Genomic DNA, 23,084 nt, shown 5'->3' with positions numbered 1-23,084 from the left:
TAAAAAAATATTTCTCAGAAACCGTTGAATGGAAAATTTGAAACTTGGCACATTGTCAAGTACACCCAATGGAGAACAAAAGCATGATAATGATGACATCATAGGTGAAGTTGTATACCAGCCAAAAATGTTTTAATCGAATTCCTTATTCTAAAAATCTTAAATTTCATGCACTTAATCTATGACCCATTTGTATTGAAATATAAAATTTATGACATCATGGGTCACATGGTTTGGCAGCCATATTGGATTGGCAGACATACTGCAGCCTCCTCACTCTCTGCATACATGGACAAAATCACAGACTGGTCAAACAAGTGGAACATGTCTTTCAATCCTGACAAATCTCACACTCTTACTGTCTTTCCGAAAAGACCGACTGGACAACCCTCCCATCTACTTTCGAAACAATCCTTTTGAAGAAGTTCTGTCACTCAAGCTTTTGGGTCTCACAATCTGCCATGATCTTTCCTGGGAAAACCACATTTCAAATCTGGCCTCCAAAGCCAGTCGCCGACTGGGCATCCTCCATCGTGGGAAGTCCTTCCTTGGCACACCTGAGCTCCTCACCACATACAAGGCTTTCATCCACAGCTCAATGGAATACTGTTCTGCCCTATGGGCTGGTGCTCCTGTCTCACACCTAGCTCGGCTTCACGCTTTTGAAACGAAAGCTTTCAGAATCATTGGAATCTCCCGCGGTGAAGCTAACTCCGAGGGTCTTTCACTCACTCACCGCAGGCAGGTTGGTGGTCTTTCCGTCTTCTACCGACTCCTCTCTGGCCTATCTCCCCCAGCTCCGTCTGTGCTCTGTCCCCCAAATATTCCTACAGGTCGCACAAGATCTGCCAGCAACCCTCTTATGGCGAAACTGCCAAAATCAAGACTCTCTGCTCACCTTCACTCTTTCATTCTTCTTTTGTCCTGCCTCTGGAACAAACTCCCTCACTCTCTTCAATCCCACTCCTCCCTTCAGGTCTTTAAAACAACTGTTCACAACCATCTCTTATCTTACCCCATCCAAAACCTTGATCTTTTCTACCCCTGTTCATTCAACCCAGATCCACTTTTTTGAAATACCGACTTCTTTCCTGGATGTCCTAGCAGTGTCCCTGTGTTTTTTTAAATCTCAACCTCACATGCCTCCTCTCCCCAAGCCCTCTCCCTCCCACAGATCTCCCGATGTCCCTGTCCTCTACTGTTGTACTTGTGTGTTTCCCTATCTCTCTCCCCATCTTCTCTCCCGTTCCCTTTATCATATGTCTTACGTGTCATTTTTTTGTGTGATTAATGTTTGCTCTTGCACGAGCCTCAATCTTGTAGAAAAAAAAAAAATATGAAAAGGAAAATAATGAAACAGGCCTTTTCAAAATATGGAAAAAACCCCGCTTACCCTATTGATGCAGAATTTTAGAAATATCATCTAACACCATTGTTGCATATACTTTGAAAATTATGATGTCGTAGGTCGCGTGGTTTGGCAGCCATCTTGGATAGAAAAACGAACCTTATCTGATCAATGCAAAACTTCACAAACATGATCCCTTACCCATACATATGTAGATTGTACATTTGTATGGTCATATGTCATGTGGTATGGCAGCCAGATTAGCTTGAATGCCGATATTTTAAAAAATCCCTTCTCTGAAACCGCTTCACCGATCGATGTGAAACCTGTCATGGTTGGTGAAAATGTGATACTTGAAAACAGCTGAAGGGATTTAAATCAAACTTGTTTATTTTTAGGACAGTGAAAGAGGGCATCTACCCGTTGTGGGACTATGCAGAGGCATATTGGCGACACAGTCGCATTGCTCTCGTTTTAATTCAATCTGTAATTTGATTTCTTTTTCCTTCCTAGCTCTGGAGATTTCCCCCACAAAGGGTGGGGGAGAGAGAGAGAGAGAGAGAGAGAGAGAGAGAGAGAGAGAGAGAGAGAGAGAGAGAGAGAGAGAGAGAGAGAGAGAGAGAGAAAGAGAAAGAGAAAGAGAAAGAGAAAGAGAAAGAGAAAGAGAAAGAAAGAGAGAGAGAAAGAGAAAGAAAGAGAGAATGGAGTACTTATGTGTGAATGCGGAAGCTTTGATCCTGCTGGTTAATTATTTTTGTTGCACTCTATAAAGTTACACTTTAGGCACATTCCTTAATATTTTAGGCACTCAGCACTCAACTAACTTTAGGCACTCAATATAATTGTTGGAACATTAGAAAAAGTTAAGTTTAATCTTTGGCAATATGGAGAATGGAGGAAGGACAGCCCTGCTTAAAGCTGAGTAAAAGATATACACTTAGTTATGTGAATCACTAATGTGTTAAATTTTGTCAGATTGCACTGCAGATTTTGATACTTATTAAGTTTATTGGATCATATCATCAAATCCGAATCCAAATTTCGATTATATGCTTTAATTAGTCTGTGACAGTCAATAGTGTTTCCATGCCAAGGCACTTATGAATAGGCTGAAACAAAATGGTGGCTTAAGAACCCAGCGACGTGACAGAAGGGGAGTTGTTTGTTTCGGTGGCCTCAACGGTTCGAGATGATGAACCAAAAAAAGTTTAATGCGGTATGGGATTAACTTATGAAAAAGAGCATTTTGTCTGTTGTACAATAAATTCCAGGAGCAGTCAATGTTAGGATCTGATGCACTGATGGCCCAGTCTCGAGTGGAGAGAGCAGATTTTAGGACAGACCAATCAGCTTGACCAAATTGCCAAACGAGTCTGCACCTTTGGGGTTCTCTTATAACTGCCAAAGTGAGGCGCACTTTTACCAACACATGGTCAGAAAATCCAAGAGGAGCTGAGGAATAGCAGGACAAGTTTGAGGAAAAGTTTGACATGACAAGACCCTTTTATTTATTTCCTTGCCTTTATTTCCTTATATTTATTTACTTGCATTTATTTCCTTGCATTTATTTCCTATATTTATTTCCCTGCCTTCATTTCCTCGTACAGTATTTGTTTCCTTATATTTATTTCCCTGCCTTCATTTCCTCGTACAGTATTTGTTTCCTTATATTTATTTCCTATATTTATTTCCCTGCCTTCATTTCCTCATACAGTATTTGTTTCCTTATATTTATTTCCTTGCATTTATTTCCTTGCATTTATTTCCTTGTATTTATTTCCTTGTATTTATTTCCTTGCATTTATTTCCTTGCATTTATTTCCTTGCATTTATTTCCTTGTATTTATTTCCTTGCATTTATTTCCTTGTATTTATTTCCTTGTATTTATTTCCTTGCATTTATTTCCTTGTATTTATTTCCTTGCATTTATTTCCTTGCATTTATTTCCTTGTATTTATTTCCTTGCATTTATTTCCTTGTATTTATTTCCTTGTATTTATTTCCTTGCATTTATTTCCTTGTATTTATTTCCTTGCATTTATTTCCTTGCATTTATTTCCTTGTATTTATTTCCTTGCATTTATTTCCTTGTATTTATTTCCTTGCATTTATTTCCTTGTATTTATTTCCTTGTATTTATTTCCTTGTATTTATTTCCTTGCATTTATTTCCTTGTATTTATTTCCTTGCATTTATTTCCTTGCATTTATTTCCTTGTATTTATTTCCTTGCATTTATTTCCTTGTATTTATTTCCTTGCATTTATTTCCTTGCATTTATTTCCTTGTATTTATTTCCTTGCATTTATTTCCTTGCATTTATTTCCTTGTATTTATTTCCTTGCATTTATTTCCTTGCATTTATTTCCTTGTATTTATTTCCTTGTATTTATTTCCTTGCATTTATTTCCTTGTATTTATTTCCTTGCATTTATTTCCTTGCATTTATTTCCTTGTATTTATTTCCTTGTATTTATTTCCTGCCTGTATTTCCTTGTATTTGCATGACGGTTGTTTCTCTGCATTATTCTATTTATTTTATCTGTTGATGCAGTGCATCAGATCTACGTGGGTCTGGATGCTGAACGGAATCCTTTCTTCCTGTCTGTTGTCCTTTCAAATGAGAATCCTCAACACGTTCCTCACTACAAAACGATGCTCTGGCGCAAGATGGTCAGAGACATATTTGATTGTTCCTCCTTTCATCACCTTCATTTCTCCTCCCTCCCCACTCTCTCTCCCAGGAGCATACCTAATAAATAGATGAGCCCATTTATATTTGTTGCTCTACAATCACATCATCAAATTAATATTCATTCTTCTTCACCTTCCATTTATTTTGTTGTTGTTTTTTTACCCCATGTTGTTTGTCTAACATGTAATAACTTCATTAAACCACCATATATATATACGGTGCAGGCATGATGAGCCAAATGCATGATGAGCCAAATGCATGATGGGCCAAATGGCCTCCTATTTATAGTACATTTCATGTTTGGTTATTTGTTTTTGAGATTTTGAATCAAAGGAATAAAATTTGAATAACAATTGCATCATAAGCTCATCCGAGCATCGATGACATCATAACCCCCTTCGGTGTGAATGAGGAGAGATGTTCTCAGGGAATGACCATGGACCACAACCCAAACAAGGTCACATGAAATGGTCACGTTGATTTTTTCACAAATTCGCGTTATTCGCACCATTTTTGGAAAAGGAAATGTACTTTGGTCTGAGCATTTGACAGGTTGTCAGGAACCTGATGTATGAGGCTATTTAAAAAATCCAAACATCCTGAGGTTGTGTGTTTAACCATAAGGATTCGCTCACGTGGTCCAAAAGATACCGTTTGCTTGTTTTGTTAGCTGAACGTAAACGCTGTGTGCTTAAAAGACTGATCAATCTGGTGGTTTTATTCCTCCAACCGTATGCTCTCACCTGGCCAGGGCTGCGTGAAGATTTGCTTACCGTACGGGCCGAACAAGACTCTCTCCTTGAAACCGATCTTAAGGTGATTTATGGTTGTGCATGAGATTGCTATGAACCAGCATCGGTGTCTTGCCGCACGAGAGAGTACGGGCTTGTCATTTCTCACTTATCTTCTCCCCATGTGGAGATAACGAGCCTTGTTTACCTGGTGCCACCAAAGACAGGAGACGGTGTTTGTATACTTGTCATCTATTGACGGTTCTAATTCGGCCTGGGTAATTTCAGCCGGGGCTGGCAGGATTGCTCGGAGGTGGTGTGGCCTTCCCCAGGAAATGGGATCCGAAAACAAACTGTGATCCAGTGCTCAGCAAGCAGGGTGTTGCATTACAAGAAGCACACCTTCCTTTCAAAGGGGACGATCCGGTACCTGTCCTATTTGCTGGCACATATCGTGGATGTTAAACAGCCCACCACGCCTTTAGAAAATATCAGGTCATTGTGGTGCTAACTTAAACATTCTGAGTGTTCACCGCCCAATCTGCTTCAATTCATCCTTTGCTCATTTTTCTGGTGTTGTCCAATTGCATTGATGTACAAAATGGAAATGATTAATTACTTCTTTTTTTTAAAAATCCGGGTTGGATCGAGGCTCATGAAAGAGCTAACATTAATCACACAAAAAAAATCAAACAGACACACAAAACATATAATAAGGGGAGCGGTAGGCAAGATGGGGAGAGAAGGGGAAGCACAAACACAACGTTTGAGAGCAGGGACATCGGGAGATCTGTGGGAGGGAGAGGGCTTGGGGGAAGGAGGCATGGGAGGGGGGAGGGAGGGTGTGGGGGGGGGGGTGGGTAGGTGGGAGAAGTAAAAAAAACACATGGACACAGCAAGGACTTTCAGGAAAGAAGTCGGTATTTCAAAAAAGTGGATCTGGGGTGAATTATCAGGGGTAGAAAAGATCAAGGTTTTGGATGGGGGAAGATAAGAGATGGTGGTAAACAGCTGTTTTAAAGACCTGGAGGGAGGAGTGGGATTGAAGGGAGTGGGAGTTTGTTCCAGAGGTGGGAGTAAAGAGGAATGAAAGAGTGAAGGTGAGCAGAGAGTCTTGATTTTGGCACTGGCCTTTTTTTGACGTTGGCATTGCCCCCTGCCCACTTTCCCCCGTGTGTGTGTTGTGCCGATTGCAGTGCCCTGTGCCTTGAGAAGTTTGAGAAAAGTCCGAGGGAAGTGCTAAACGCCGAGATTCAGAAGGTGTGTGCTTCCACAGTCTTTTTTCCAATCTGTTTTCTCCTCCGCATCCAACTCGGCTATTTTTGGCTTTCGTGGTGACTATTCGAGGCACGGCGTTTGTATGGAATGGTACATTTTATTCCGCCCCGCTATTTAATGTTTTTCCCTGTGTCTTTCTATGTGCTGATGAATTATTGCCTCAAATCCCATCGGTTATCGCAATCTGAGTGGAATTGAGTCCTGTTAATATTTGGATGCGAGATCTCCATGGATGAGGCCAGGTGTTGTAGGCCAACTGTTCTGGTTAGGATTGCCCTACACTCCACAGGATAGGCCATTTGGTAGCACGTTCACCACTAAGCTTTATTATCATGTATTTATTCTCTTATGGAGTCTAATCTGAACAAAAGTGCCGTCTTGGTGCAGTTCCAGCAAAGGGAGGGGTTGCGCATCATGAAGCGTCCTGTTCGTTGGGTGGAGGCAGAAAGCCGGCTGTCCACCTACATCTAGGTTGTGAATTTCAAATGTACAAATATATACTTGATTATGATATCTCCGATAATAGTTCCCTGCCTCGAGACTAATCAGGATGTGTAAACAAATGTCCATATCAAGTTAGACGAAGGTAACAGTATAAATGTGTTTAGTACATCCAAGATAAGTCAACTGATTGACTGAGTTGATGAGGTGCGTGTGTAACACAGGCCCGATGGGCCAAATGGCCTCCTCCTCTGTCTCTTGCCTTGTACGGTACATGTATTAGATTTTCTCAGGTGTTTGTCACTTGATATCACTGTTAAAATTGTAAATTCAACTTGTTCATAAACCCACAGTATGAATATCTTTCTACCTCCTTATGCATATATTTTAAGGCTCTACTTGTCCACCTATGGTATATACCTGTTGTTGTGTGCTAAGTGTTGTTGTGTCCACCTGTTGTTGTGTATATACAAAAAAAACACAACAACAATACACAACAACTATATATATATACAGTGCATTCAGAAAGTATTCAGACCCCTTCACTTTTTTCACATTTTATGTTGCAGCCTTATGCTGAAATCGTTTAAATTCATTTTTCCCCTCATCAATCTACACTCAATACCCCATAATGACAAAGAGAAAACAGGATTTTAGAAAGTTTTGCAAATTTATTAAAAAGAAAAAACTGAAATATCACATTGACATAAGTATTCAGACCCTTAATTCAGTACTTATTTGAAGTACCTTTGGCAGCGATTACAGCCTCGAGTCTTCTTGGGTATGACGCAACAAGCTTTGCACACCTGGATTTGGGGATTTTCTGCCATTCTTCTCTGCAGATCCTCTCAAGCTCTGTCAGGTTGGAGGGGGACCGTCAGTGGACAGCCATTTTCAGGTCTCTCCAGAGATGTTTGATTGGGTTCAAGTCAGGGCTCTGGCTGGGCCACTCAAGGACCTTCACAGAGTTGTCCCGAAGACACTCCTGCGTTTTCTTGGCTGTGTGCTTAGGGTCATTGTCCTGTTGGAAGGTGAACCTTTGGCCCAGTCTGAGGTCCTGAGCACTCTGTTTCAGGTTTTCATTAAGGATATCTCTGTACTTTGCTCCGTTCATTGTTCCCTCAACCCTGACCAGTCCCCCAGTCCCTGCTACTGAAAAACACCCCCACAGCATGATGCTGCCAGCACCATGCTTCACCGTTGGGATGGTATTGGGGAGGTGATGAGCGGTGCCTGGTTTCCTCCAGACATGACGCTTCGAATTCAGGCCAAACAGTTCAATCTTGGTTTCATCAGACCACAGAATCTTGTTTCTCACAGTCTCAGAGTCCCTTAGGTGCTTTTTTGCAAACTCCTAGCGGGCTTTCATGTGTCTTTCACTGAGGAGAGGCTTCCGTCTGGCCACTCTGGCATAAAGCCCAGATCGGTGGAGTGTTGTAGTGATGGTTGTCCTTCTGGAAGTTTCTCCCATCTCCACACAGATCTCTGGAGCTCAGCCAGAGGGACCATCGGGTTCTTGGTCACCTCTCTTACCAAGGCCCTTCTCCCCCGATTGCTCAGTTTGGCCGGGTGGCCAGCTCTAGGAAGAGTCATGGTTGTTCCAAACTTCTTCCATTTAAGAATTATGGAGGCCACTGTGCTCTTGGGAACCTTCAATGCAGCAGAGATTTTTTTGTAGGCTTCCCCAGATCTGCGCCTCGACACAATCCTGTCTCTGAGCTCTGCAGGAAGTTCCTTCGACCTCATGGCTTGGTTTTTGCTCTGATATGCATTGTCAGCTGTGAGACCTTATATAGACAGGTGTGTGCCTTTTCAAATCATATCCAATCAATTGAATTTACCACAGGTGGACTCCAATCAAGGTGCAGAAACATCTCAAAGATGATCAAGAGAAATGGGAGGCACCTGAGCTGAATTTCAAGTGTCATAGCAAAGGGTATGAATACTTATGTCAATGTGATATTTTAGTTTTTTCTTTTTAATAAAAGTGCAAAACTTTCTAAAATCCTGTTTTCTCTTTGTCATTATGGGGTATTGAGTGTAGATTGATGAGGGGAAAAAATGAATTTAAACGATTTCAGCATAAGGCTGCAACATAAGAAAATGAGAAAAAAGTGAAGGGGTCTGAATACTTTCTGAATGCACTGTTTAATATATATATTTATATGTATCACATTATTTCCAGTGCCCTTTATGAATATTTAAAGGCGTCATATTTGTACAGTTGCTGGCATTTTGATTCCATTCGGCTTCGTAGTATTGCATCAGAATACGTGAACAGGTAGCAGAGGTCGGGATTGTTAAATTGCATCTCGAGAGCGTCGATACCGAGCGTGGGATTAGAAAGCACTTTCTGGATGTGAACCATTTCTGTTGTACGAGTGTATATCATGTGTAGTGTGCTAATAGAGCTCCGCAATGGCCAGGGTAATGTTGCACTCGTGTATTAAACACACCTCTTCTGTAACGAGCAGTGTACTATCGCATGTCACCTTGGTGCATTATTTCCTACATTACTCAGAGTAATTGGGAATTTATTATGTTCATTCTGACCCTTAATTTAGCTCTGTTTTGATGGTGCTCATTTCTGCGTTGTCTAGTCGTGCGTCTGAAACACGGCAGAGTCAAATACAATTGCAACTGCAATTGTCATGCAGTGTCGGCGTGGCATGTTCGCATGTTCGCATGTTCGCCGCCCTTGGGAGAGAGAGCTGAGCCTGCTGGTTGTTACATTCAAATGCATTTTTTAAAGATTCCTCCTTCCTTTGGGTTGTTGGCATGGTGGAAGCTTACATTTCCGAGTATAACATTAACTATCTTGCCTTCGGAAGGATCATTTCCAAGGAACTTCGACTCAGGAGGCCATTCGGCCCATCAGGCCTGTGTAATGGCTGCCAACATATGATTGTTTTCTGTGCTCTTTTCTTTTTAAATGCTGAACTTCAAGCAAGGAAGCAGCACGTAGCATGTTTAGTATGACTTAGTCGGCCGGGGTTTGAACCACCGACCATCTCAGACTCCAGGTGGATGCTCGGACCATTACCCCGCCGACTCGAGCAAATCCTTTCTGGTGTAAAACCCACAAGATTTTGCGGCGATTCTCCGATAAGAGTTGAAATTGGGAGTTGAGTTATCAATGGTTAAGTCAACACAGGATGTGGATGATTTTAGTTTAGTTGGTCGATACGTTGAAGTAACGTGATACACGTACAACACACTTGTTGTCTTATTCTTCCGTCCTTCTGTTTGTCTCATTTCAGGACCTTTTGGTGTTGGAAGAGCAGGAGGTGAGTTTAGTATTCACACCTCCTCACCGTCTATTCCTCCGGAGGACCTGCACAATATCGTGTAATTGGGATGAGACCTGGAGTTGTGTTCATGTGTGTTCCTTTCAAAACCCAAGTGTTTTCCACTCAGACTGACAGACACTGTTTAATATAAACACAAATTATAACCCGAACTTTCCTTTGTCTCGGAGTATCCTGGACATGGTCACCTTGCCAAATTAAGGAAGACGCATATCTACCTGTCCCACCTGCTCACATGTAAGGGAAGGAACGATCTACTTGTAATGCATGCAAACTGATGAATTTTTTTTTACCACCCATACCCTCAATCGATCAATTGGTTATTGGTTGTCATTATACCGTGCGCATGAAGCGAAAAGCGGAGTTAAGCAATATTGGTTCATGTCCGTCCATCTGTCTGTCTGGCCGTCTTATCAGTTTATAATCGTCAGTTTATGATCGAGGAACAGCTTTTTCAATCTGACGTTATATTTTGAACACGAACCGGAACATGAATCGGAAAATCCAGCTGCCGTTTTAATGTACGTTGCCTCTGAATTTGTCCCAATTGCGCATGCGCAGAGAGGATTTTTAAAACTCTGTCTGCTGTCTTTACTTTAATTTTTACTCTTTTTAATTTTAAAAAATTTAATTTTTTAACTTAATTTAATTTTTACTCTGTCTGAGAGGTCAAACAAAATGGGAAATTATTCCAAACAGGAAACTTACTGTTTTAAAGGATGTTATAAAGGACACAAACAACAGGCATGAAGAACTAATGTAACGTGTTGGATAGGGTGATGTAATAGACTTTGCGTAAAATGGTGGTAAAACCCGGAATTCATTTATTATATGCCTTTAAACCTTATTCAAAATGAATGATATCCTTTAACAATGTAGAATACAAATCGCCTTCACAATATTTACAAGAACTTCTTCCATGAGCCTTGACTATGTATCCAAAAAAAAGAACCATGCTATATATCGATGTATGGCATGAGAGGGCTTGGCATGTGAGGGGGTGCAGTATCAGTATATTAACCACTTAGCAACAATGTTATTAACCACTTAGCAGCAATGTTATTAACTACTTGAGCAAAAAACTAATGGGGATGCCTCTTCGTGGTGGTTGTACCCCCAATGCAAGTCAGGGGTCAAATCTTCCCCATTCTTCCCTGCTGCATGGATTGGTCAAGGCAGCATGATCATGGTCAGAGTGCCAATCGGTCCCCATGAACCAGGGTTTTTCCTCGTGGGTGTCTCTCGTGCCTCTGCAGCGGCGTGTGGTGAGGCGTGCGTAGTGAGCCGATCCATGCTCATGTTATTAACCACTTAGCAGCAATGGTATTGACGTTTTGTGTATTTATTAATGGTGATAGTGTCACATTTTGTTTATTCAGAGTCTAGGCTCATGGAAGTGAGGGAAGATGAAGGATGAAGAGATTCAACCTGATTTTAGAGGGCAGTGGAGAGAGGGTGAGCTCTCTGTCTGTCTGTAACGTCTGTCCAAAAGTGTGATTGGACAGACGTTAGGTGATGTATTCACAGGTGACAGAAAACAGCAACAAATGAATGCAAACGAGCATGAACTTGAAGTTTAGTGCATTTACAAGGATAGGTTTATGAGATGAATGATTTTATCTTGGTAGGACCGGAGAGATGAGGAGGGATGTCATGTATAGGCCGGAGGTGTAAGTGTGAATGACAGGTGACAACAAAACTGGGAGGCTGCTAACGTGTCTATCATCTGAGAACAGTATTCCCTCTTCCTTAGTCTTTGGCTGTGAATGGTTCTCAGACCTTTAAACACTGCTAGTTGAGCCCATGGAACATCCATGCAACAGACGGGAGGATTTGATGTGGGGGAGCACTTTATCAAGAGAATACACAGTTCCATGGGATAAATAGAATCGTACCTCAGTGGTTAAGGTGTGTGCGAATCCTCCTGTTGTGACAATAGGTTGTGCAGAGAAATGCTGTTCGTTTTTGAAGTAAATATTGCTACGGAAAAATAAATATTACCTTAATATAAACTATGACTCCCACCAATAAAGCGAGACTTGAAAATAAACAATTCACATCACCAAATATCTTCTTCATGAAAATCTCCGATTGTTTGGAGCAGAAAATATCACCATTTTACAACAAACGGAAGTTCCGCACAATATATTACCTTCACAACAACCAGAACAACAACAAATCCTCCAATAGCCGGATTGATCCAGAAAAATACATTTTACCTAAACATTACCTTCACAACAACAACAAAATCGATAACAACAACGCAATCACTCTGGAAAAATTAATATTATCTCAACATTACCTTCACAACAACAACAACAACAACACAATCACTCCAACAAAATAAACATTATCACAAAATTACCTTCACAACAATAACAACAACACAATCACTTTGGAGAAAGAATTAAGTTGTTTCAGGCCAGAAGGCCAAAAACCTGAGGCCCATACGTGCTATGGCCTTCTCAAGGCTTGTGACAGTTATCGGCTGCAACCTTTCGATATACACAGAGCCTATAGAAAGTCTACAGTCCCTACACCCCCTTTCAAAATTTTCACCTTTTGTTACCTTGTAGCCTGGAATAAAATTGCATTAAATCAGACTTTTCCCACCTTTATTTACACATCATAACTCACAACTTCCAAGTGAAAAACAAATTCTACAAATTTCAGAAAATTAATTAAAAATACAAAACGAGAACATCCTTGTTGGATAAGTGTCCACCCCCCCCCCCCCCACCCCCCTTTATAATAGCAATTGTAAATTAGATCAGGTGTAACCAATCACCTTCAAAATCACACACCAAGTTGATTGGCCTCCACCTGTGTTAAAATTGTAGTGATTCTGATTAATTTCAGAATAAAATCAGTTGTTCCTGTAGGTTTCCTGTGCTGGGTAGTGCATTTCACAGCAAAGACTCAACCATGAGCACCAAGGAGCTTTCAAAAGATCTTCGAGATAAAGTTGTGGAAAGGCACAGATCAGGGGATGCGTGTAAAAATATTTTAAAGGCCTTGAATATCCCTTGGAGCACAGTCAAGACGATCATTAAGAAGTGGAAGGCGTATGGTACAACCAAGACCCTGCCTAGATCAGGCCGTCCCTCCAAACTGGATGACCAAGCAAGAAGGAGACTGATCAGAGAGGCCATCAAGAGGCCAATGGCAACTTTGAAAGAGCTACAGGCCTTTATGGCAAAGACTGGTCACTGTGTGCATGTGACAACAATATCCTAAACACTCCACAAATGTGTCCTGTATGGTAGGGTGGCAAGAAGGAAGCAATTACTAAAAAAAAAGCCTCATTACTGATCTCAAATCTGACATTGAGGGGTTTAGTTTTTTATTGAGGTTTTTTTTACATACTTGTACCAAGTTTGATTTCAATCCCTTCGGCTGTTCTCAATGATCACATTTTTACCAGACATGACCTCTGACCTTTGCCCTTTGATGCAGAAATTGAATCCGTTCATCTTTGCATCATAATACGGTATATACTTATACCACTTTTTGGCCAAAATCTCATTACTGGTTCACATGTTAGCTCTGTAACAGAATTTTTACCTAAAGAGACCTCTGACCTTTGATAGCTCAACTCTATAATCTAATCGGATCATCTTTACCCCATTATACATACCTGTACCAAGTTTGACTTGGATCTCCTCAGCCATTCTCAAGTTATAGACCTATTACAGACACTGGCCTTTGGCCTTTGACCTATTGACCCAAAATCAAATCTATTCATCTTTGCATCATAATAAATACTTGTACGAACTTTGGTCAAAATCCCATCACTGGTTCACAAGTTATCAAGGTAACATGATTTTTACCTAACATGACATCTGACCTTTGCCCTCGTAACCACAAATCTAACCAGTTAATCTTTACATCATTATACATATCTTTACCAAGTTTGACATAGATACTTTCAGTCGTTCTCAGGTTATAAACATATTACAGACTCTGACCTATGACCTTTTGACCCTGAAATCAAATCAGTTCATGTCTGCATCATAATACATAATTGTACCAAGTTTGGTCAAAATCCCATCACTGGTTCACAAGTTATCATGGTACCAGGGTTTTCACCTAACATGACCTCTGACCTTTGACCTCGTGGCCCCAAAACATAACCAGTTCATATTTACCTCATTATACATTCTAGTACCAAGTTTTACTTGGATCCCTTCAGCTGTTCTCAAGTTATTGCGGTAACAAAAACCTATCATGGACGGACGGACGGAGGGATGGACAGCCGGACGGACAACCTGAAAACGTAATTCATCCGGCGATTTTGTCGTCGGAGGCATAAAAATCCACAAAAAACGGCAATTCCATACAGTTTCAGATGAAAATAGAAGGGAAATGTATCAAGTTGCATTGATTTCTGTTCCCAGGACACAGCAATGTACTCATTTGCGGTGATGTGTACCTTCTGTGTGCGGTTCCTTCCCAGGGCTCTGTCAACTTCAAGTTTGGGGTTTTGTATGCAAAAGCCGGGCAGCTTACGGATGATGAGATGTTCAGCAACGGTAAGTCGGTCCTCCATCGGTAGAGCAGTTGCCATCCTTGTGCAGTGACGATTTGTACTGCATCCTTGTACTTATTGATGGCGGATTGATGGAATGCTTCTACCGACTCCTCTCCGGCCTTGCTCCCCCAGCTCTCTCTGGGCTCTGTCCCCCAAATATTCCTACAGGTCGCACAAGATCTGCCTGCAACCCCCTTATGGTTAAACTGCCAAAATCAAGACTCTCTATTCACCTTCACTCCTTCATTCCTCTTTTCTCCCGCCTCTGGAACAAACTCCCTCACTCTCTTCAATCCCACTCCTCCCTCCAGGTCTTTAAAACGGCTGTTCAGCACCCTCTCTTATCTTCCCCCATCCAAAACCTTGATCTTTTCTACCCCCGTTAATTCACCACAAATCCACTTTTTTGAAATACCGACCTCTTTCCTGGAAGTCCTAGCAGTGTCCATTTGTTTTATACCTCTCCCACCCACCCCCCTCCCTTCCCGTGCCTCCTCCCCCCAAGCCCTCTCCCTCCCACAGATCTCCCGATGTCCCTGTTCTCTACTGTTATACTTGTGTGCTTCCCTCTCTCTCCCCATCTTGTCTCCCGCTCCCTTTATCTTGTATTTTATGTGCCAGTTTGAGTTGTTGTGATTAATGTTACCTCTTACACGAGCCTCGATCTTGTATACAAAAAAAAAAAATGCTCTGCCTTCTCACATGTTAATCACAAAACTAAATTTATAATCGTGATGTAATCAATGAGGGGGGTTGGGGAAATTGGTGATTATTGAGATTGCGCAATGTGTCGTAACAACACTTGATTAATAGAATGACCAATACTCTGGAATAGCAAAAGAAGAGTAAGGAACCCCTTAAAAACTGTGTGAAGGTGTTTTGGCAGACTCCGAATGTCGCCATGGATCATTTGGAGGTGGAAATTGAAATAAGGACGTGGAGGAGTGGGGGAGTTGTGGAATGGCGAGGTTGTGGTGGGGATGTTGTTTAATTGCGAGGTTATGTTGGTGGAATATGGCAGTTGGAGAATGGTGAGGTGCTGCTGGATCTGGTTTTTTTATTGGTAACTCTAGTGGGGGGCAAGATGCCCTCCTATGGAAGGTATGGAAAGTCCCCCTCCCATGCCCGCATCACATCCTCGGTCCTGCTTTATGTGTTTCCCTCCTTTCCACTGTGTTTATAAATGGCGTTGCTTATTTACGACTATATCTCAGACTATATCGAATAACAATATCTTCTTGATGCTTTACGGAAGTCTGAATGTGTGTGTCGGTGCCAGGGTACATTTGTAGGGGGGGGGGGGGGGCATCTTGTTCCAGCTATGATGACCCGCCTCACTATAAATGCATTTGTATGTATGTGGATACCCACGCCACAAAACTTCTTTACTCTTGTTTGTGCAAATATATTGGAATATTTTTCATTTTGGACAGGTAAAGGGCACCAAGGTGCGTGGTTTAGTGTTAGGAATTGTTGGGGAATGTCCACATTATATACAAAAAATGGGGTAATTTGAACCGTTCGCATTCCCCTCCCATCTAGTCTATTAATCACGCAGTGTTACAGCACATTTACTAAAGTCTAACTAAATATGTCGTTCCTTTCCTCTCCTCCCGGGTTATTAGCCCGTCCCCATGCACAGCAGGAGACGGGGTTTTGTAATCACTTCTGTGTGTGTGTGTGTGTGTGTGTGTGTGTGTGTGTGTGTGTGTGTGTGTGTGTGTGTGTGTGTGTGTGTGTGTGTGTGTGTGTGTGTGTGTAGTGTGTGTATGTGTGTGTGTGTGTATGTATGTGTAAAGTGTGTGTGTGTGTGTATGTATGTGTAAAGTGTGTGCGTGTGCGTGCGTGTGCGTGTGTGTGTGTGTGTGCGTGTGTGTGTGCGTGCGTGCGTGTGTGTGTGTGTGCGTGTGTGTGTGTGTGTGTGTGTGTGTGTGTGTGTGTGCGTGTGTGTGTGTGTACGTGCGTGTGCGTGCGTGCGCGTGTGTGTGTGCGTGTGTGTGCGTGCGTGTCTGTGTGTGTGTGTGTGTGTGTGTGTGTGTGTGTGTGTGTGTGTGTGTGTGTGTGTGTGTGTGTGTGTGTGTGTGTGTGTTTTCAGGCCATAACTTTTTACTGAATGAAGGTGTGAATTCTTTCTCTGTCAACAGACTTGAGCTATTTATCATCAAACTTGAGCTATTTCACCTCCAAATGATCCAATACCATTTGAGCTATTATCATCAAATTTTCACCAAAGCTTTATTTTCACCAAAGAAGGCAAATTAATAATTTTGTCAAAAGGTCAAAGGTCAGCGTCACATAAAATTACCACTTTTCACCCGATTGACCTGAAATTTTAAGAATTTGTATATCGTTTCACTGAATTGATTCATCAATCAAAAGCTAGAAGCTGATTTTTATTTTTAGATCTAAAGGCAAGGTGGCATAAAATCATCAATTTTCATTTTGTATTTTTAAAAAACTGTTTTTGTGATTTTGAGCATCCGGAAGAAGAAGAAGAAGATGACGTCTGAATACAAATGGATGCCGGCAGGCTTTGCATTTTCAGATGCCTTCTAGTTATCTCGCTAAATTTACACCTCTTTTGGGAGTATAATATCAATCCGTCATGCTTTGCGTGTATGTAAAAGCACACCTGAGAGTTTATTCTGAGTTTGAATTGTGATATTTAGCAAAGCGAAGGAAAAACGTAATGGACCAAACCTTTCAGGAGCATGTGGAGCTCTGCCGAGGAAGCGTTGGTTTTGACATTGGAGGTTGTAATGGATCGTGTGTTGTTTCCGCAGCGACGGGAAGCCAAGATTTTGAGCGCTTCTTGAACCTTCTTGGAGAGCGAATCGCACTAAAAGGGTGGACGGCCTACAGAGGAGGTCTTGACACAAAGAGTAAGATCGCGGTGGATGTGGCACAAACATGGAATGATATGGATTGTCCAGTACAGAGGGAAAGCAATTACATCGATGGATCGTGCTGCGGTGTTGTGTCTGTCGACAACGCGTTGTTGACCCTTTTTGTCAAAAAAAAAAAAAATCAAATCGATTCCCTTTCAATGTTGAAGTTCCCATAAAAAAAGGACCACTTTGTCTGCAAATTCAATACCGGGGAATTTTGTCCCGAGAGCACATTAATTTGGCAAGTGCAATAATGCCATAAAGTCAAGGCCACGGCATCATTTTGCCTTCACAACCGCAAAACATGTCAGGATGTAAAAGCAAAAATGAACAAAAGTCTGCAATTTTAACTTCAACCGATTCTTTTTTTTCTTTATTTGAAAGCTCAGCTGGGAAACACATTCCGCCTCATTAGTGCGGCTTGCGTAACGCGGCCTGGTACAAGTCCAGGGTCCCGCGGTTCAAGTGCAATTGTGGCCTAAATTATGGATCCGGTGAAACTATTCTGGCAGTGGCCTAAATTATGGATCGGGTGAAACTATTCTGGCAGTGGCCTAAATTATGGATCGGGTGAAACTATTCTGGTAGTGGCCTAAATTATGGATCGGGTGAAACTATTCTGGCAGTGGCCTAAATTATGGATCGGGTGAAACTATTCTGGCAGTGGCTTAAATTATGGATCGGGTGAAACTTATCTGGCAGTGGCCTAAATTATGGATCGGGTGAAACTTATCTGGCAGTGGCCTAAATTATGGATCCGGTGAAACTATTCTGGCAGTGGCCTAAATTATGGATCGGGTGAAACTATTCTGGCAGTGGCCTAAATTATGGATCCGGTGAAACTATTCTGGCAGTGGCCTAAATTATGGATCGGGTGAAACTATTCTGGCAGTGGCCTAAATTATGGATCCGGTGAAACTATTCTGGCAGTGGCCTAAATTATGGATCGGGTGAAACTATTCTGGCAGTGGCCTAAATTATGGATCCGGTGAAACTATTCTGGCAGTGGCCTAAATTATGGATCGGGTGAAACTATTCTGGCAGTGGCCTAAATTATGGATCGGGTGAAACTATTCTGGCAGTGGCCTAAATTATGGATCCGGTGAAACTATTCTGGCAGTGGCCTAAATTATGGATCGGGTGAAACTATTCTGGCAGTGGCCTAAATTATGGATCCGGTGAAACTATTCTGGCAGTGGCCTAAATTATGGATCGGGTGAAACTATTCTGGCAGTGGCCTAAATTATGGATCGGGTGAAAGTATTCTGGCAGTGGCCTAAATTATGGATCCGGTGAAACTATTCTGGCAGTGGCCTAAATTATGGATCGGGTGAAACTATTCTGGCAGTGGCCTAAATTATGGATCGGGTGAAACTATTCTGGCAGTGGCCTAAATTATGGATCCGGTGAAACTATTCTGGCAGTGGCCTAAATTATGGATCCGGTGAAACTATTCTGGCAGTGGCCTAAATTATGGATCGGGTGAAACTATTCTGGCAGTGGCTTAAATTATGGATCGGGTGAAACTTATCTGGCAGTGGCCTAAATTATGGATCGGGTGAAACTTATCTGGCAGTGGCCTAAATTATGGATCGGGTGAAACTATTCTGGCAGTGGCTTAAATTATGGATCGGGTGAAACTTATCTGGCAGTGGCCTAAATTATGGATCGGGTGAAACTATTCTGGCAGTGGCTTAAATTATGGATCGGGTGAAACTATTCTGGCAGTGGCCTAAATTATGGATCGGGTGAAACTATTCTGGCAGTGGCCTAAATTATGGATCGGGTGAAACTATTCTGGCAGTGGCTTAAATTATGGATCGGGTGAAACTTATCTGGCAGTGGCCTAAATTATGGATCGGGTGAAACTTATCTGGCAGTGGCCTAAATTATGGATCCGGTGAAACTATTCTGGCAGTGGCCTAAATTATGGATCGGGTGAAACTATTCTGGCAGTGGCCTAAATTATGGATCCGGTGAAACTATTCTGGCAGTGGCCTAAATTATGGATCGGGTGAAACTATTCTGGCAGTGGCCTAAATTATGGATCCGGTGAAACTATTCTGGCAGCCAAACAATAACGGATTAAGCATAATTCTCATTCGAGCACTTCATGGCGGCACCAGCGGGGGTCGAAGGTCAGCTGTGGTGAAGTGCACACTCACCTCCTTCAGAGAGCATTTTAAATGCTAACGGAGGTTTATTCATTACAAATCTCTGAGGGAGAGGAATGGTGTTTGATAAGATCCTAATGGATTGGTCTTTCCGATGCATTGGCGTATAGATGACACGACGGGTACGGAAGCGGTGTACATGGTGTACAAGCGGCACGAGGTCATATTCCACGTCTCTACGCTGCTGCCATATTCCAAGGAGAACCGGCAACAGGTTTGGCTACCGTTCTTGAATTTATTTCATATGGAAATGGAGTTCCAGGTGAAAGGGTATCAACGCTTTCCACACCGTCTGACATTCACACCAACGACATCACACCAATGCCATAGCAAGACTGGGTTTAATTAATTAAAAAATTTTACACGTGGGGAATCGAGAAATCTCTCCAGAGTACAGGTGTGAATGGATTCATGGAACTTACTTCGGCCATTTATTTTCCACAAAGGACCATCTATTTATTATGTATGCAAACCTGGTGTAATTTCTACTCCCTCCCCATGTGTCTGCTCTAGACACCCACATTACCCCTCCCACCCCCAAACCCCATTCCCACCCCTCCCCTGCACCCTTAGTCCTATCTCATACCAAACATCTTTCCCTTCTCTGACCCATTCCTCCCACACTTCCCTATCCTCTGCATTCTACAGTTTCTCAATTTTCTTTTTTTCAGTTTATACAACCCTCCCCCACCCCCAACCCTCCTTCTTAGTGCATACATAATAAGTAGATGGCCCCGAATTTCATCGAATAATGTATCCAGCATAATGTTTCTCTTTCCCGATAGTGGAACATGTTAGCACCTGCACGCTCGACAGGTGAGCAGATCTTGCATTTGGTTTGTCCACGTTTAGCCTCGATGATCGCATCTAGCTTTTGGGATGAAGTCCCAGTACGATGTATATCATGACAACACTGTTTCTTGTGATGGATGCACAATATCTGCCAATTCCTGCTAATGCATCCTGAAATGGGAGGCTTTTTCATTACTGCCTGGCATTGTATTGATTGTTTTAGTGAATTATCCGCAATTACTCTGGCATAAATCTCCCTTTTGAGTAAAACATTTATAAACTTCACCACTTACAAAACCCCTCTTGATGTGTGTGTGCGTGTGTGTGTGTGTGTGTGTGTGTGTGTGTGTGTGTGTGTGTGTGTGTGTGTGTGTGTGTGTGTGTGTGTGTGTGTGCTTTGTCCAACACATATATTGAACATGTGCTATATCGCATTTCACTTTCCCTCCAAGCTTCGGCTTGCCAATGGATGCACCTGTCCTAGTTATTTGATTGTGTTATGTAATAACAATGATCTTGTTTCATGGCTTCAGGTGGAGAGAAAGAGACACATTGGGAATGACATCGTGACAATCGTCTTTCAGGAGGGGGATGACACGGGGGCATCTTTCAAGCCCTCTATGATTCGCTCTCATTTTACTCGTATCCTCCACAATCGCAGGTGGTTCGTTCATTTGCTGCTTCATCTTGTCTGTTGGCTGGTTCTTTTTCCTGGTTTTTTTGCCGATGCCTGGTTGTGATTGGTGGGTTTCTGGCCTGCCTGGTTGTGATTGGTTTGTTTGCCTGCCTGGTTTCAACTGGTTTCTTTGTTGCCTGCCTGGATCTGATCATTTGTGGGTTTGTTTGCCTTCCTGATGCTGATTTGCTGGTTGGTTTGCCTGCCGGTTCTTTTTTTGTTTGTTTGTTTTTGATACAAGATCGAGGCTCGTGTAAGAGCTAACATCAATCACAAAAAAAAAATCAAAAACAAACAGACACACAAAACATACAATAAAGGGAGCGGGAGACAGGATGGGGAGAGAGATGGAAGCACACAAGTACAACAGCCGAGAACTGGGACATCGGGAGATCTGTGGCAGGGACAGGGCTTTGGGGGGGGCATGGGTAGGGGGTGGGAGAGGTATAATGCACACGGACACTGCTCGGATTTCCAGGAAATAAGTCGGTATTTCAAAAAAGTGGATTTGGGGTGAAATTAGCGGGGGTAGAAAAGATCAAGGTTTTGGATGGGGGAAGATAAGAGATGGTGGTGAACAGCTGTTTTAAAGACCTGGAGGGTGGAGTGGGATTGAAGAGAGTGAGGGAGTTTGTTCCAGAGGCGTGAGAAAAGAGGAATGAAGGAGTGAAGGTGAGCAGAGAGCCTAGATTTTGGCAGTTTAACCATAAGAGGGTTGCTGGTAGACCTTGTGCGACCTGTAGGAATATTTGGGGGACAGAGCCCAGAGAGAGCTGGGGGAACAAGGCTAGAGAGGAGTTGGTAGAAGACGGAAAGACCACCAACCTGCCTGCGGTGAGTGAGTGAGAGGCCCTCGGAGTTAGCTTCATCGCAGGAGATTCCAATGATTCTGAACGCTTTGGTTTCAACAGCGTGAAGACGAGCTAGGTGTGAGGCAGGAGCACCAGCCCAGAGGGGAGAGCAGTATTCCATTGAGCTGCGGATGAAAGCCTTGTATGTGGTGAGGAGCTCAGGTGTGCCTAGGAAGGACTTCGCACGACGGAGCATGCCCAGTCGGCCACTGGCTTTGGAGGCCAGATTTGAAATGTGGTTTTCCCAGGAATTACTCTGGTTCTGATTCTGATTTCTGTTCTGATTTGATTGGGTTCTGATTTGTTGGTTGTTTTCCTGCCTGGTTCTGATTTGTTGGTTGGTTGTTTACCTGCCTGGTTCTGATTTGCTCGTTTGTTGTCTGTCTATTCTGCTGGATGTTTTGCAGCTTCTGTGGTTGGGATTTAAGCAGCTGATGTGTTCATCCTTGTGGACCATTTGCATAGTTGTGGGCCGCACGATTGACCCCACACCTGTGATTAAGGATGTTTTGCTCCACAGCATTTGCCTAGTTGTGGGCCACATGATCCACATTTGTAAGTTACAGCACTTGTGATGAAGGATATTGTGGCCAAAACATTATTAGCAAAGTGATGGGGGTGAAGGATCCACAGAGCACCTGTGATGAATGAAGGATATTGTGGCTTACAACGTTGACATAGTTGAAGGTCACAGCGGTTGTGTGAAGGATTAAAAGCCTAACTGTTTTTGATCGTACATACATTACTCTCCTCCTTACGCCATCTTGTCCTATTAAATTAGGGTCGGGAGCTCATTGAGCGTGCATTGTTGACCCAAGCCTTCATTAGGCCTTCATAAGGCCTTCATAAGATTGTAGTGTGTAATTTGGTAAGGGTGTTTGTGATAACTCACCGAGTCTTCACAAAAGTCACCTCCGAGTGACTGGTCGGGGTTCGAACCCAGACTCGGCTGCTGAAAGCCAAGTGCACTAACTCCGTACCACAGATTACTCCCGTCGCATTGTTATGCTATTTGGTTGTTTCCACCCCCCCCCCCTAAAAACACTAACTTACAATCTTTGTAAACTTTAATAACTTTCTCATAATCTGAACACATCAACATGAATATCCTCTTTGATTTAGTGAACAGGAACAAACGAAGCGTCTTCATCTTCATAATCTTCACTTGTATTTCACGAAATGTCATGTTCGTCATGAGAATGAAGTGCCAAAGGTACGCACGCGTTCACCTATTGGCTGCGCGGCCCACTGCCCAACACCTCGCTGGTGTCACGTTCGCACTTTAGAACTCGAAAATTAACTTGTTCCTTCAATTCCCATTGCAAGCTTTACAAGTTCCAACAACAGAACGAGACTACAAGGTAAGGTCTC

The 23,084-nt window shown here is 42.5% G+C and overlaps 1 protein-coding gene across 1 annotated transcript in view; it reads left to right on the top strand.

The window, feature by feature from the left end:
- GARNL3 (GTPase activating Rap/RanGAP domain like 3) overlaps nt 1–23,084 on the top strand; it is a 156,175-nt gene that overhangs the window by 69,120 nt on the left and 63,971 nt on the right. Inside the window, exons 5-12 of the mRNA XM_068134047.2 lie at nt 3,903–4,021; nt 4,795–4,859; nt 5,971–6,034; nt 9,754–9,780; nt 14,258–14,333; nt 17,116–17,214; nt 19,505–19,608; nt 20,720–20,828. Of these exons, the coding sequence (XP_067990148.2) occupies nt 3,903–4,021; nt 4,795–4,859; nt 5,971–6,034; nt 9,754–9,780; nt 14,258–14,333; nt 17,116–17,214; nt 19,505–19,608; nt 20,720–20,828 (663 nt within the window). The remainder of the gene's footprint in view (nt 1–3,902; nt 4,022–4,794; nt 4,860–5,970; nt 6,035–9,753; nt 9,781–14,257; nt 14,334–17,115; nt 17,215–19,504; nt 19,609–20,719; nt 20,829–23,084) is intronic.

This window comes from Myxine glutinosa, chromosome 13 (assembly GCF_964187855.1).
Source record: "Myxine glutinosa chromosome 13, kmMyxGlut1.1, whole genome shotgun sequence".
In the NCBI taxonomy this organism is placed as follows: domain Eukaryota; kingdom Metazoa; phylum Chordata; class Myxini; order Myxiniformes; family Myxinidae; genus Myxine; species Myxine glutinosa.
The sequence above is the reverse complement of the archived record's forward strand: the minus strand, read 5'-3'. Positions and strand labels throughout refer to the sequence as shown.